The 17319-nt window shown below is 33.9% G+C and overlaps 1 protein-coding gene across 1 annotated transcript in view; it reads right to left on the reverse strand.

Moving 5' to 3' along the window:
* Positions 1–17319, reverse strand: part of LOC149241536 (calcium-transporting ATPase 8, plasma membrane-type-like) — a 169362-nt gene that overhangs the window by 74741 nt on the left and 77302 nt on the right. Inside the window, exons 13-22 of the mRNA XM_089370580.1 lie at positions 16872–16937; positions 16642–16740; positions 16392–16502; positions 16100–16270; positions 15264–15323; positions 14701–14865; positions 14412–14528; positions 14186–14284; positions 13949–14086; positions 13711–13811 (exon numbers count right to left, since the gene is read on the reverse strand). Coding sequence (XP_089226706.1) covers positions 13711–13811; positions 13949–14086; positions 14186–14284; positions 14412–14528; positions 14701–14865; positions 15264–15323; positions 16100–16270; positions 16392–16502; positions 16642–16740; positions 16872–16937 — 1127 coding nt within the window. The remainder of the gene's footprint in view (positions 1–13710; positions 13812–13948; positions 14087–14185; positions 14285–14411; positions 14529–14700; positions 14866–15263; positions 15324–16099; positions 16271–16391; positions 16503–16641; positions 16741–16871; positions 16938–17319) is intronic.

Raw genomic sequence — 17319 nt, forward strand, 5'->3', positions numbered from 1 at the left:
ATTACATCCAACTATCACAACTTGACTTACACTTGACAAGACATTACATTATAATGCACATGTACCCATGTGAGAGAAATGGCTTGAGCAAGCCATGCTAGACATCACTATGACTTAGATAACCATGGAAGTCCAACTCCTCAATATCCTCATGTTGATCAGCAGTAACATACTGATGCCAAGATCGGTAGTCCATGATGGTGTTAGTGTGCTCCAAGGTGACATCTTTCTAGAACCTGACTCTTGCCTCCATAGCATCTGGGTACACTACTCAGGCTCCTCTGTCCAACTCGTTTGTAAGCATGTGCATCATTGTCTTCAATGCAGCTAGACTAGCAACATACTTGTGTATGATGTTTGCACTAATGGGAAAGTTTTGGTTGGTATAAATGCGCATCAAATCGTCGAAGTATGAGTCAAGTGCTAGTCGGACCTTTGCCTTTGTCTTTGCCTGGGTAAGAGTCCCAATAGATGGGATCGCATGTGCGTGCACCACAACATCCATACTCTTGAACATACGTGAATGGGATGCCTGTATACTAGTGATGAGCTGCGAGAGATCTTCATAGTTTCGAATCTAACTCTGGATACGTGCCTTTAGCTTGACCGTACTGGCCTTCATCATCTTAGGCAAGTGAAGTGGGGATCCCTTGTATCTCATCGTCTATGTTTGCATGTAATCAACAACAACATGCAAGTTTGTCAATATACGTGCTCTTTTAGCACATCGCTAATGCCATCCGTTGAGATGGACGACTGCCTTATGCATGGTGCCAAACTTGGAGTACAATGCTCACATAACTGAATCAAGGGACAATACTTCATCTAGTTTGCCTTCTTCAGTTCAGCTCAGGCAGATGCTGTCACAAATTATCCTACTTTCTTGGTCGTCTGATGTTCCTTAGCCATTCTGTCATTTTCAACTATCAGAAAGTGAACACTTGAGCTAGTGGTTTCAACATCCACTCTAGTTGCATCAGCAAATGATACTGGATGTTTACTCACATCAAACATGATCACTCGTTCCTCAACTTTTCCAAGAGATGTATGATAATCCGGAGTCGACAGTCTACGAGACTGCATAACTCTATGTTGAGATTCATCGAATGAGATGTTGTGCATCTCTCCTTTCGACTGATCTCTGAGAATCTCAGTGCCTCCTCAGTCACTTGAGACTTTCTCATCATCTGGATGCAGTGAAGCAGGTAAGTCGACCTCTTGGTGGTGAGGCATAAGTTCGATGTCCTGTTCCAATTCCCATTACTCCATATCCATATCCAATTGTTGAAGTGCTTTCACTGTCTCATGAGCAAAGTCCTATTCCTGTGATGGTTCACCTTGTCTACCTGATGCCAGTTGTTCTGATGAATCCACTACCTATACGAGCATTGTTTCATCTATTTGCACATGTTTCTCCCCCTGCTGTACCTGTTGCTGTTATGCTTTCCTCTTTTATTTGCGCAGCTCTTGTTCCTTCCAGAGTTTCTCCTTCAACTCATGCAACTCCTTCTCCGCTTCGTCCATTCTTCTCTTATCCCTCTGCCTTTGCACAATTTGCTTGTCGCATTGTTGCCTCTTTACCTGTATAGCCATAGCTACTTTCTCTACCAGTGGATCTACTGGGAACTTGCAGCTTTTCTCTTCCTCCATGCGATCGACAATCTTCCTCTTGCCCTTTTCTGAGCAAACCTACTAGGAAGGATTGCACAGTTTTCTGGGTGAAGCCTGACTGGCAGGATTGCGCAACTCTGGAGCCCAGCAGGCTACCAGACAGAGTTGTGCAATTTCTGGAGGGAAGGCTAGTTTCCCTCCAGAATTGTGCAATTTCTTGGGGGAGCTACTTAGCCTACAGCTGGACCAAGTCTAGGTGATCAACCTGTGAGGGGAATGGATCAAGTTTTGATCAACAGGTTGTCCTTGTGCAAGAAAAACATTGAAACTTGTGTAATTGATGAAGCAAGACAAGGTGCTGTGAAAGGTTGGTAGGGAGGCTCCAAAACGAAGCTAAGGAAAAATTTTGAAGGGTGGTTGTAGCCCCTACAACAATACTACAAGCATGTTATTTCATACTTAGAGGCCATTAAATATGTGGAAAGAAAAAATGATAAGGAATCTCATATTGACTCCACTAAAGATCAAATGTGTGAAAAGCACATTAATGAAGAAACTCTTGAAGATCATGAAGAATTTGAAAATCATGCATTTCAAGTCCCATTTGAAGACTGAGATCATGAAGGACATGAAGTTGAAGGAAGTCCTCAGACAGTTGAATAAGAACCTTCTCAAAAGCTCATCCACAAACAAGCATGTTCTTCGAGCTCCATTCATAGAAAAAGGGTTGGACAACTACAAAAATAATTACATTTTTTAACTAGAGGATATATCTATTGAAGCTTTTGAGGAAAATTTAATTTCACATTTATTTTCTTATACACTTAATAAATATTTGGGTGGAAATGTTTGTTTTAAAGGATAACTATTTTCATAATCTCCATGTAGATTATTGGAAATTTATTGAAGATACTACCTATGATACATTTATATAAGGAAGTGTTAATCTAGAATGCTTAGACAACCTAGTATAATGGAAGATAATTTGGAAAGATTTTAAGAACATTGTCAGCCATGTTCAATTTTTTTCACATACTTCCAACAATGTTCACTTGTAAATATTTCATAATTTCTTTAGTTTAGTGAACAATTTAGCATAGAAAATTTCCAGCCACTACCATCTTTAGATGTTGGTAAGTATTCATGTAAATTGCAAGTTGGAAATCATCTTTGGTTTGCTAGAAATTGTTTGGGCCAAGGAAAAACATATAGACATATGTTATAGATATTTCCATCCTTCACACATGGACCAACAAGCCACTACATGCACTTATAAATCAGTTTTCAAATTTGAAAAAAAATCTTGTGTTATGTGTTCATGCTTATCTAAAGATTGTATTATAATAGACCAAACTAAAATTTCAAATATTAAGGATAATGAAGAGTATGTTTATATTTTTAATGATGTACCATATGTTCAAGAAGTTTATTTCACTCCTATCCAACTATAGATAGAGGAGAATAGTATTTTTACATGCCATCTTGGACATGGATTTGATGTTCTTTTCCGTTTTCATGTTGATTTTCTAGAGTTGAATCTAGCATTCGTGAATATTCCAACTTCGTCATACATGATGATTAATGTATTCATGATTTGTTTCATATCCAAACATAAGGGAAGAGCTTTCCATGTAAATAAATAGTTGGGGTGGCTCCATTGGTTGTATGATTACACCTAGATTTTGTACCTTGTTCATGTAAAGCAAGAGTGGGAAGAATAAGCTCTTAAATAACATTAGCCTAGAATAATAATTGTTTTATTATGGTTATTTCAAATCATGCCTAGAATGGTTGGATTATGCCCTATGGTTATTGCAAATCTAATTTTGAGGTAATAATTTGTACACACATTTGGATGTAATCATTACGATGAGGCATAAACCATCCCACCATATAGTTATATTCTTCTTGCTAGGAGAAATTTCTCATAAGTAAATTAGTGATTTAGTGGTTCTCATACACTATTATCCTAAAATTACATGTTCCCAAGGAGGATCCAAATGTTACTCCTCATACTCACATGAGTGGTAATTATTATTTCAAGGGTAGCTTGTATGGATTTAAGGGAGTAAGGATACACACCTTTATTTTTGTTTGAGGGTGATTGAGCATAGTGGTATTCCTTAATGGATCATGTGGTCAATGCTCTTAGTGGTCTTGGTTGATTTCTCCATGATCACATGCTCCTTGTTGTTGATTGATGGAGATGGCATGCTATGGTGTGAGGGTTATCTTTATGATGTCATTCATGTGCATGGAGGATTATGTATTGGTATTTTTGAGTGATAATATTGGAGGAGAGTCCTCATATTTTTCATGTCTATTGTGCTCTTTTGATGACTCTTGAAAAAATAGACAAGTGATTCCATTTTTTTCCCACCTCCCTGTCATGCATTTGATGTGGTTTAGAAATAGTATAATAAACTATCATATTTTTTAATGGAGAATTCTATCCTTTGACATTTCTACTGCATTCCCATGATGATATTTTATGAAATACACAATCTATTAGAGGGATCACCATTTTCTTGTACTTTGGAGCACCCTAGGGGTTTTGATGATGGTATAATCATGAGAGTTATTTTTTGGAATTCTCTAGATCCTATTGTGTCCATTATTCTCCTATAATTATGTTTAACATGATAGACAAATCATCTTCATGAATTCTCACTTCCTTGGAACATTTTTAGCAATCTAGGGTTTGGTTTTAACATTATTGATGGATCACACATTTTGGACAAAATATTCCTAGTTTTCTTGTGTTTATCATAATCCTAATGTCATATTTGATATAATATACATAATTTTGTTTAGGAATCATAATTTATTATGGATGACAATCACTTGACATATTTTACATTGGTTTTCTAACTTGTATAAGAGGATAGATAGTCATGCACTTATTGGTTAAGGGATTTGTGGTTTTTATGTCTTTAATATAGTCCAATGGTTACATTATTATACATAGGAACTTCATTTGGTGAGAAATCCCCATATACTTTCCAACACTTGGCACCATTTTTAATTCATTTTCAACTATTGGAAGAGGACTAATTATGTGGCACCTTAAGTAAGGGCACTCTAGGTTTACAATATCTATTTAGATATACACTAAAATTAAAGGATTGATCCACCTCTTCATGGTATTCCAATATCTTATTCTTTGATTTAAGGGGCCAACTCACTCCTTGTTACAAATTTGAATCCAATAGTAGAGAGTTTCAATTTTTAGTTCTATTTTCATGTTGTGGTTGCAATTTTCGATCACTTGGCACCCCATGCACATGGCGTGTTTTGTAAATTGCACACATGCGGAGGAATTTTTCATGGATCGAGGCTCATGGATAAGATTTCGTACATGCATGTGGAGGTTGTTAAAGATTGAGGACTTGGCACATTCTCTATGGTGTCTATTTGCTACTAGTTAACCTTCTACCTAGAGATCCACCTCATCCATCTTTGTTTATTAATCAGTTGGAGCCACACATGCCACTTGAAGTGTTTTACTTACATATTTTCTTGAGGTTAGTTACACCTTGGAGTTTGAGATTGGTGATTTGGAATACCTTACTTGAGCATTCCAACATTTGATGCACCTATCCACTTAGTGAGGTTACCTTACACACTTCTCCATGTCATCTACCACTACTTCTACCTTGGGATCATGTACACATGGAGAGTTGGTTATCTTGTAGTTGGAGCATTTTCTCGAGTTCTCCACATATTCATGCATCTACATTGAGGAGGGTGTATTGCACATGTTCTTAAGCTACTAGTGAGGATGACTATATATCCACTTGATCTACTCCCTTGAGATAATACCACATGGTACATGAAAATTTATTTTCACATTCTTCATGGGATGACATGGCCTCGAAGGTCCACACATGTGATTGAGTTAATTATTTGCAACTTATTCATGGAATCACATATAAAAGGCTTTTAGGAGGGTGCACAAATATATAGCTATCTCCTTACTTTTTTTGGAGCCTAAACTTAGTCTATCCTCAAGCTAAGAAGGAACCCTTATATCTTGGCTCTATTTTAGTAAAAAAACTTGCCGCTAACTTCAATATTTTATGTTTGTGGAGTTGGCTACTGAAGTTAGTTAAATGCGTATATTATAACTTTTTCCCTAGAATATTTTATTGGGGGAAGTTGAGGATCTCAACCAACTTCCTTTTACTTTTAGTAGTGAAGTTAGTTAAATGGGTATATTAGAACTTTTTCCCTAGAATATTTTATTGGGGGAAGTTGAGGATCTCAACCAAATTCTTTTTACTTTTAATAATAAAGTTTTTGAGAGTCTAATTGAGCTAAGACACACATTATATTGCACAGCATGAAGTTGATGCGTGATTTCATCCGTGCTCAACATGGAGTTGACATGTGTCCCTCTTAAAATAAAAGTAAAATATTATCTAAATAGAAAAGCAATGTCAACCATTTAAAAAAAAATGAATATGCGTGTTTAGTTAGTTTTAATTAAAAGCATTATAAAACATCAATCATCCTAACCTCACTATGGTCACTTCATTTGTTGTTGTTGCACCGAGATGCACATTCTATAGCTGAATATGAGGGTGATGTGTGATTCGTCTGTGTTGAACATGGAGTTGACATGCATCCCTCTTAAAATACAAATATAATATTCTCTAAATAGAAATGCAATGCTGGCTATAACAGAAAACAAAAATGAATATGCATGTTTAGTTAGTTTAAATTAAAATCATTATAAAACATCGATAATCTCAAACTCACTATGGTCACTCAATTTGTTGTAGATATTACAACCCAATCTGGTAAAAATATTTTACTCACTCTCAGTGATAAATAAAATATTTGGATGTCCACATGATGTAATATAATTGCATATAAACGTTAAAACGAGATAATGTAATTAGAAGTAAAAAAGTGTGAGTAAGATGTTTAAACTTTATACATTTCAAAGATATTTCAACATAAGATTTAAATAAACTATTTGAAGATCTATGTTAGCTTATTTATGTCAATATCACTTCATATATATCTATGTATAGAAAGAAAATGTTAAAAACATTATTTTAATGTTGTATATAATAAAATATTCAATGTCCAAGAAAAAGTAATTGAAAGTTAAAAAATAAAATAATAAAAAATGTCAAGTACTTTCTAATAAGAATAATAAGTGGGTGATGCGTAATTCATTTAATTCTTAATATAAAATTGATATGTGACATTTAAAAATATTCATAGTAATTCATTTAATTCTTAATATAAAATTGATATGTGACATTTAAAAATATTCATAATAATAATGATCTCAATGTGGATCATCATTAAAATATTTTAATATTAAAGATTATCATATATTGGCGTATACTTAAAAATATATTAATAACAAAAAATATCATTTTAATGTGAACAATGTAGTTGATAGATAACATGTCTCAATACACATGTTATATAAAATATTTTAATGTCAACTATATATTATTTAAAAAGAACTATGTATATATCTTATAAAGAAATTGAAAAAAAAACTTGTATGGATAAAACATTTGAATTTGTCTCATTATTTTACATTATGGTCCTTTTTCAATTCTTTTTTCAATTTCCCCTAAAATTCAATAAAGATTTTTTGGACTTACAAGTTTAAGTTATGTACTCTATATAGCATTCAAAAATACAATTTAAACAATGAAAAATTACATACTGTATTTTATTTATTTTTCTATTTATTTTACTTGAAATGAAAGCACAGGAAACCCTGGAGTACTTCACCACATTTTGTGGATGGTAAATTGTCGGCCCTGATTACAGGGCCTCGCCACAAGGTAATCAAAGAGAGTTAAACTCATGATTAGCAACAAGTAGCAACAATATCAAAGAACTTCATGTCACTATAGAGAGAGCCACTATAAATTCACTAGAATCTATCAAGGGATGAGAGGGATGTAATTTTTTTCAAATTTTTCACTCTAAAAGCGGTTTGCACTTGAAGAGATTTTATCTCTCTCAACACATTCTAGATTTTTGCTTAAGATTGATCTATGTTGGTTTAATTACATTCCTTGGAAATAAAAGTAGATCTAGGAAACAAATACTATTTTGTTGTATGAAAGAGGTGAGATAAAACTTCTAAAATGTTTTTCTCTCTCCAATTGAAACTAGGGAATTAATGAATGAATGAAATTTTGAGCAAGCTAGCTCCAAGAGTTAGGCGTTATGTAAGTTATTTCATATTTCTACAATTTCTATTTCTGTGGACACATGTTCTAGGCACACCATTAGAGGTTCTATTTGTAGGCATGGATCACAAATACAAATAAACTGCCCAAAAATGGTGCATATATCTTATTAGAAAGGTTTACAATAGTTGTTTCCTCCCTCTTACATCCATTTTGCATCATTTACTTTCAAGATAGAACATAATATACTCTACATCAATTGATTAAGTACATTATAGATATGCTTTGCAGGGGCCACCTTTGAAATTGTTTGAAGCATTGGATCTTTTATTGACCCTCTCCACAATTGCATTTGCAAACAAATTGAATAAGTTAAGGGTTAAGTTATGTACATCAATTGATTATTTCCTGTCCCTTAAATACTTTTAGAGACAAATTAAGGTGGTCATATAATACACCAATTGGTTACTTATAGGGCTCAATCTTTTATAAAATTCCCTCTGAAGTTGATATAAGACTTAATTTCCCTAACAAGCAAGTCACTAGTCTCCCTTTCATCCACCATTCCCCAAAAATACATTTCATTCAATTTTCCCCTTTTTATTCTAAGTTTCTAAGCTTGCTTGGATTCTGACTATACATTCCATACACGTTAAGTTTAACAACCCATAGGGAAGCCTCCATTGGTTATGATTTTTTTTATGCTGGCTTAAAATGTAGAGGATAATTAGTGGGGTAATAGTGGCCAACCTCATACTTTCACAAGTGTTCACTTAGATACTTTGGACTTTACATTTTTGCAGACAAATTGTGGGGTAACAATACCTAGTGTAAAGCAATTGCTATAGACTTAGAGTTCTTGAACTAGTATGGACATCAAGTGAGGTCCACAATATCTAGAACATCATAGAGGAATCCAACCCAAGCCCATCAAGTGAGTTCACCTCTTGCCACTTGCTAGGTCTTTGGTGGAAAAAAATTGGTATTGATAAACCTAAACTTAATAGAATTATCATCAAAAGATTAAGTTAAAGCCATAGTTCTTTGAATTTCTCATTCTTACCAATCCTTTTCAACTCAAAGTGTCCACATCACCTTTCAAAATTAAATATTTCCTAAGTGAGCCCAACTACATTATGCTTGAAAATTCACTCCAATATGCACAACCCGTTCTAAACACAAAAGCCTTGAATGACATTGTATTTTTCCACTATAATCTTGAACATTTCAATAGAAAAATACAAAGTAAGATACTTGATTCTTGTTTATCACATCTTTTGATTCATTTGAATCTTTCATAATTTCCTTCTATTAAACTAGTACTAGAATTTGAGTTCAATTTTCTTGGTGAATACCAAACATGGATCACGCACTTGTATAGTTGGAGTTGAGCAATGTAGAAGCTATTAAACCTCATATTGTATGAAGTTTCACATTATGATTTTCATCACATTTGATAGGGTTTGTAGCTAGTGACTATGGAGCTTTTGGATGGATTTGGGGTACATACCTTAATGGAGTCTCTTCTCTTTTTCATACTATATTATTTCATGGATATCTTTGTAGGGGGGAACTCATTTATTTATGGTGGATGGTCATTGTTGATGGTCATCCAACGATTTGGTCTTACTTTCATATCATTGCTTGATGGATCATTCTTTTGACATATTAATGCTTGCTACTTCATGCATCATATATTTTTGGAGGTTCCTAGTGACTATATATGATGGTGTTATGATATTGGTTTATCAATAGTAGGGGGTGTTCTACATGGTCCCCTTTTGTTGTGTCTATGGTGGGTCATACTTCATGTAATACTAGGAGCTAGCATTTTTCTTACATTTCTCTTCCTATGGTGTTGGATGTAGTGTGGTGATACACTTCTCCTTGGTGGGGATATTCATTTAATAATGTTGGTACCCTTGTTGATGTATATTGTTTCATATGAGTTTGGGGAGTGGAGGAAGGTTACTACATGATGATCTAACATTTCTAAAGCTTAATGATGTAATAGTCCCGTGATGGATGCATGTCTTACATTTAAGCCTAGGTTGAGCCTAATATTTTATTCTTATCTTAGTACCATGGTGGGGCTTTGCTAGGAGATGTAACTTATTTTACATAGTAAAACACTTTGATGGAGCACACCCCTTCTTTCACATGCATGTTGATGAAAATCACATATTTTATTGTTATTTTTTTTACAATAGTAGTCATCCCCTTAGACTTGGTAATTTGTTGGGTTCCTTATTGACATGGTGAGAGGATAGGGTCATTGATTCTTACATTCATTGGATGTATCAAATTTCACAAGATTTGATGAATTATAACCACCTTAGATCACATTTCATTATCTATTAAAAGAGTTGACATGACCAACTTTGAGGTCATTGCACATTTAAGGAATTTCCCTTGAATAATATTATATTTTGTGATATTTTAAAAGGTTACAAGACTTTTGACCAACCTTATGTGGACCAATCCACCTATTTGGTACCCTTGCACACCTTTCTATGGATTTTGGTGGTGGAATCCCCCACTCTAGTTCACATGTGTGAGTAGGTTGGCACACTTTTCTAGGGTGCACCCCTCTGTAATTAACTGAGCATTGATTATTGTTTATTACATTGTTGTTGACTCCTTGCACATTTTTGGAGGGTTGTTATCCATTGTAGGATGTGCTGTGGATTTTTTTGTGTGGGCACCCTTTCCCTAGTTTCTATCTTTGACATATGGTCAACCTCTTTTCTTAATGGAGTTCCTAGCCTTGTGGTGCCTTTATTGCACATTTATTCATGCATTGGTTGGAGCAACCTACCTTGGGATTCACACATGGAGGATTATTATTGCACACATGTTCATGCACCTCATGGACCACCTACTCTATTTTGAGGAGGTGGTTGAGGATTGTATTCGTGGGGGGATTATTATATTTTTTTCTTCATTCATACATCTTGGAGGGCACACATGGTGACTTCTTCTAGGTGGATCCTATTAATGTATTATTGATTATGTATCTTAAATGACACACTATTGAGGCAGATTGAGTGGGCCTAATGGTTAAGAGCATGTGTTTCCTCCTAAGAGGTCACAAGTTCAAAAACAAAGCAGGGTAGAGTATGTATGCCTTCGTAGACTTAGCAGTCAAATCACTACACGAAGGTGGGTCCCTTGTCCCACAAACAAGGGTGTCTCATACACCAATATGGTGTATGGCTTGCCTGTGACCTTAAAATTGAATAATAATAATAATTATTATTTAATGGAGAACTTGGAAGACATTCCCCACCTTGTTGAGCTATTTTTGGAGATTGTTTCTTAACTAACCCATTACTTTATTATTGTTTGACTTTTCATGGTCTTAATAGAAAATATTTTATTTTAATGTAAGAGAGATGAAAATCCCTCTATATAACAAAGGAGATTACTCTTCATTCATATAATATTTTGGATTGGGAGTAAAGGAGATTATGCTCTAGATTAATATAGGATTTTGGATAGGGAGTGAAGTGATTGAGAAGGTTGGAGATAGAGAATAGGAGCTTAGAATTGAAGGTTGATTGGCTTTATTGTATATCGTTTTTGAAGACTTAATAAACAAGTGAAGTGTTACATATATTTTGTTGTAAGGTTTATTTCATGCTCTTCAGATGTTGTGAATTTGTTGTAGCAACCTCTTGTTGTCATGCTAATGTGAAATCTTATTTACTTGGGAGTAACTACATGTTTGGAACACACCCCTGATTTATTTGTCATTTTGTTTCTACATTGTTTTTCTTCATCTACAAAACCTAGTTGTTGAATTAGAATAATAATTAAGCTAATAAATCATCACCTTAATATTTGTGCAATGAGTGGTAACCCTAGCTCTCCAAGAATAGCTTTCAAACTTACTTTCAACAAAAAGTGTATAACTAAATGATATTAATGTACCAACACTATTCGTTTTAACTATTAACCTTGGATGTGTCAAAATAAGTCCTTTCTTCCTTATAATTCCTTTCAATGAAGTAATAGTTGATTTAACAAATTACGCGAAGTATATTGATAAGCATTGGCTTCATTTCACATTCTTTTCCTTATTTACCCATTTCTTTATTTTTCATATTCCTTTCCCCAATTTCATTTACATGTACTATACTACAACAACGATAGTTTTATCATGGCTTACTTTTAATTTTTACCTTGAACCTCCACTCCATAGCTTGGATACTCCTACCTTAGGAAATATCTCATTGTGTTGAAGAAAAGAACTTAGTTAATCGCGGAAAGCTTTTCTCAGTTAAAAAAGCTATCACTAACGCCTTGATCTTCGGGGCTTTACATTTTTTTTTTTAATAAAATCTATATCAGATTGGCTACTTAAAGCATAGGGACTTTACCTTATTGACCCATGTCTTACACATTCACACATAAAAGCGGTTTTTTTAAGTGTGAAAAATAGAACCAATATATTATAAGTATTAGGGGATATATGGAAAGGGGGTTTAGAGGTATTTAGAGTATACAAAATATTAATAGAAGATATCTATTAAAAATAATATAAATTTCTATTAAAAATATTTATTAGGAAAACAATGAGTGAAATTAGAAATATTGTTTAACATGTCATGAACACAATTATTATAACACGTGTTAAATAAGTAAAGGCCCATAAGTTAAGGAATATGCTCCGTGTAAGTTATATAGTTTTAATTATACATCAATTTTGGACATATACAATGATATTTTAGAATCATGGAACTACTTACTAACCATGATTTTTTAGATATGTATAAACCAATGTATTTATTAATACATTTTCATATTTATTTAATTTTTATTAAATTAAGTTAAACACCTAACAATTTTACAATTTTTTTTAGATATGTATAAACAAATATATTTATTAATATATTTTCATATTTATCAAATTTTTATTAAATTAAGTTAAACACCTAATAATTTTGCTCTGGGGAAAGTTCTTAGAGTTTTGAACATTGTTTTTTTTAGTTTCAGCGTTCTTTGGGGTTGGGGAATATAAAACCTGTAGAAAAATATAATGAATTGCCCACAAAACATGAGCCTATGTTGAAACCTTCCCAGTATGAAAGGCTAAAGACATCCTTAACACCGATATCCTAAATTGAGAAACTGGAACAATCTCTTGATGGGTTAAGGAAGCATGTCACACCTCGACGTAAGGGCTATATATGGGATGTCATGCTGATGAGTATTGCTTTTGTTCATGTATATATATGATAGAGGATTGTGATTGTGTGTGCATATTGTATATGGCAGTCAATGCTTAAACATTAGAGTTGCTTTGTTTTTTCTCTTAAGAATAACTAGAGAAACATATGTAAAATTGTTTCTTTGTATTTTTAAGCGAAATTCTTTCAAACACTAGTTATGTGTCACATAACTAATAATGAGCTTGACATTTTATATATATATAAGGGAGAGACTCTGGGAGAAAGACGCACAGAGAATATATGTATATATAAGAAAGATTATATATTTAAATTGATTTTAATATTTGAATATTTTGATTCAATATTAATTTTAATTTAAATATTGAGATTTTGACACTGCATTATATTAAATATCATTTTAATTATTATATAAATTATATAATTAAAAAAAATATTTTTTATTTTTTATTATATAATATTACCATTTTTGTGTATATTTTAGGGAAACGTCTAGGCCTTCCCACTTTCCAGAAACTCATCAACATAGCAATTTCGTATAAAAAGATAATTCCTCAAATCAAATCCAATAATTATAGTTAGACTTTCCAGAAACTCATCAACATAGCAAAATTTCGTATAAAAAGATAATTCCTCAAATCAAATCCAATAATTATAGTTAGGAAAATATTAGTTCAAACCACACGCAGAACAAATGCAACACATAATGCAAATACGCACAGTAAGCTGAGCCTCACCTGCGCCCTACAGGAGGCTGGCGCATTAGACGATCAGTTGGGGGTTCAGTTGCCAATGCAAGAGCTCCAAGAGTATCCATGATAAGGTTGACCCAGAGAAGCTGCAGAAACGTAAGTTGGGGCCCAAGCCATGAGAATAATAGGGAACGGTCAAGGTACGAATAGGAAATTGGGTCTAAACCATGAGAATAAAAGGAACAGTCGGATCGACCACAGTTCTATTGAATTTGACACTAACCTGAACAGCAGTTAAAGGAACATCCCCGGATGAAACAGCAGAAACAAAGTTAATTGCAAGTGCTGCAATATTTACAGTGAGTTGAAACTGAATGAATTTTTGAATGTTTGCATACACTGAACGACCCCATCGTACTACCTAAAAACCATGGGAAAACAACTGTAAGGAATCTGTAACTTGTGAAAAAAATCGCATAGCTTTCAAGGACTAAAACAAACATCCATGTCTGTGACAAACCTTCACAACGGAGGCAAAATTATCATCTAGAATAATGATATCTGAACTTTCCTTGGCAACTTCCGTTCCTTGGATACCCATGGAGAGACCTATGTCTGCCTAGATGCCAGATAATATATAAAATAAGTTCCATCAATATAACTTTATAGAACTGGAAATATTCTTGCAAAGGAAAGACTGGCTTGCATAATCAGAATTCACAGCATTATGCAACAAGAAAACCAACCTCTTTAAGTGCAGGTGCATCATTTGTTCCATCTCCAGTAACTGCCACAACATGACCTTTTTTTCTTAGTGCTTGCACCAAGTGAAGTTTGTCTGTAGGTGAGGATCTCCCCATTACCTGCAGGAAAACAAAATGGTGTTCCTCCCATTAGAAATTTCTTTCACAAGATTCTGTGGTTTTCCTCCCATTAGAATTTTCTTTCACAATATTCTGTTGTAGGCATGTTTTTTTTTCCATTTTTACCCTTGTGTGCGTCTTTTGGGGTAAGGATTGGTACACGCATACTCACACAAATTTTGTCCACAATTTCCCGTCTCTCTTCTTCAGTGTAGTTGCGAAAAACCCTTCCTTCAATGATAGTTGGCTCTTCTGTAAGCTGCCCTGCCTGGAGTATGCCACATTCAAGAGCTATAGCTTTTGCTGTGTTAATGTTATCACCAGTCACCATGAGAACCTATAAAAATGATTAATAAGAAGATACAAAATTAAGGTGGAACAAGTCAAATACCCAATGCAAAACATTCCAAGCAAGCATGTTCCTTGAAACTCATAAATAACCGCCAATTGAACTGATATATGAGCTTTTGTTGCATTTCATGCCAATAATTCTACACAATCTTCTGCAAAGCATCTTCTACCATGAACCCCTATATAGGAAATACCATGAACTCATATTTCTGGTGATTTTACTGCACGAGACTAATATTTTATTGACAGTATAGAGGGTTATTTTATCATTAATTATTTGCTTGGTAAATACAGAAAAACATGCCATGTAAATACACTTCATGCAATAACCGTTCCAAGAACACTAGACCTTCAAGCACACATGATAGTATCTTCAACCATTACCTTCACACCAGCCCTTTGACACGTGTTCACAGCTTCTCTTACATTAGCTCTGCATGGATCCTGCACAGTAAAGAAAAGATGAAAAGAATAACTAGGTGAAATTCATGAGTAAAGAGACATGAATAACTAGGGGAAATTCATGAGTAAAGAGATATGCTTAGTAGTAGCAAAAGTTTTTGACAAAAAAAATAACATGGACCATCTTTGATATTCAAAAGGCTTTTTTTTATTAACACGTTTATACTATATAGAAAATAGCTTATTATTATAAATTCAATATAAACATATAGCTGCTACATATTTCCCTGAAAATTCAGTTTGGGCGGGTGATGAACTCATAGCCAAAAAGTTTCTATGGAAAAACTAGCCACTGCTACATAGTTGTGTGATTACAGTTTGGGCATTGTAATAAACTTATAAGCACCTGCAGAAGAAACCACAACTTTTGCCCACCCAGTGGATAGTTCTAAGTCATATTCTTACAGATATACCATGAAAAGAATCTACAATAGACCTTAGCATTTTTGTTATACAGGTAATATAAACTGCTCATTAATTGAAAGCTTCCTACAATGGTAGCAGAAATGTTCACCATTAGTAAAATTTTCTATACATCAAGTTTCCAAAATATCCTATAATAAAAGCCCTGTACTGTAGGTCAGAAACATAAAATATTAAGCAATGTCCTCGGTCTATAGTCATGCATTTTCACTGTTTATCATTTTAATGGGAACAGTAATGCTATTATGAGTAATTACATACAAAAATGTTGTATAAAATTAACAAGCTCCAAGTAATTTTATGGATGAATGGGTCATGACCTCAATTTGTTTTACCTTTATCCCAACTATTGCCAGGAGGGTAAGGTTCTCTTCAGGAATATTCCATGATTGGAGTTGCTCTTCATCAGCAGGCACACTATGAAGATCATATGTCTTGTAAGCAAAAGCAATGCACCGCAATGCCTCTGCAGCCATCTCCTCAATGATTTTTTTCCTTTTGTTTATCTGGTATAAAGGAAGCAAGCCGTCATAAACTCAGGTTGACTTGGAAATTGATCAAATTAAACAAGCATATTGGTATTGGATTTTTCCCTCCACAAAATCACATTTAGAAGCCACACCAAACCTCATTAAGATTCATTTCTCGCACAGAGCCAGAACTGTCAATCCACGTACTGCAGAGACCTAGTATTATCTCTGCAGCTCCTTTCCAATGAATATGTACTTCAGTTTCAGACTGCAATTATGCATTAACATTTAAAAGAAAAGTAAAAATCCAATAATAAATAGTCAGAGAGGATAACTACTTGATTACAGAAAATGGTACTATATTGCACACAGAACAAGATCTGTAGATGCATGAATACACCTGTTACCTTCTTCAGGGCAACACCTCCACGTTTCTTTTCCGAGTTGAAAGTAGAAACATGTAAGATGGAGGATTTGGATCTTTCGTTATCAAAATTCATTCCAAGCTAAGAGAACATCACAATTATGATCACAAATGAATTGTTGGCTGTTATGTATTTGAAAGGAGCGAGAAAAAATAACAATTGAGTAATCAGCAACACTGTTGACATAGAGAAGACATAAGTGCACATCATACCTTTAATGCCCAAGAAATAAGAGCCTTCTCTGTCGGTGATCCTGTCACCTCTATCTCTCCACCACCCTAAAATAGATACAAAATTCTCAGTCAGGAATAGCATATATAAAGGTGGTTAAGACATCAATGGAAGATTCCACATATTATTATTCCTCAGCAGATACTACCATTAATTGTATTACAAATTTGTAATTATTAACCACGCAAACAATCCCAAATTGTAATCACAAAAATATAATTCAAAAATCTCATGCCATGAAATACAACCATGCTTTTTTCACTGAAAAGACAAAGTCTAAACAATTTTGAAATTGTAAACATGGTTGAAGAATCATTTCTTCTATTAAGAAAAGTTGGGTTTTCTCTTAAATTTGGGTTTCCAAGAGAAAATTTTTATCTCTATTGTGTATGGTTGTCTCTTTATGATCTTATTATTTTCATTGCATTA

Source organism: Pinus tabuliformis, chromosome 8 (genome assembly GCF_031772625.1).
Source record: "Pinus tabuliformis cultivar Carrire ecotype Pingquan chromosome 8, CPIR1, whole genome shotgun sequence".
Lineage (NCBI taxonomy): Eukaryota > Viridiplantae > Streptophyta > Pinopsida > Pinales > Pinaceae > Pinus > Pinus tabuliformis.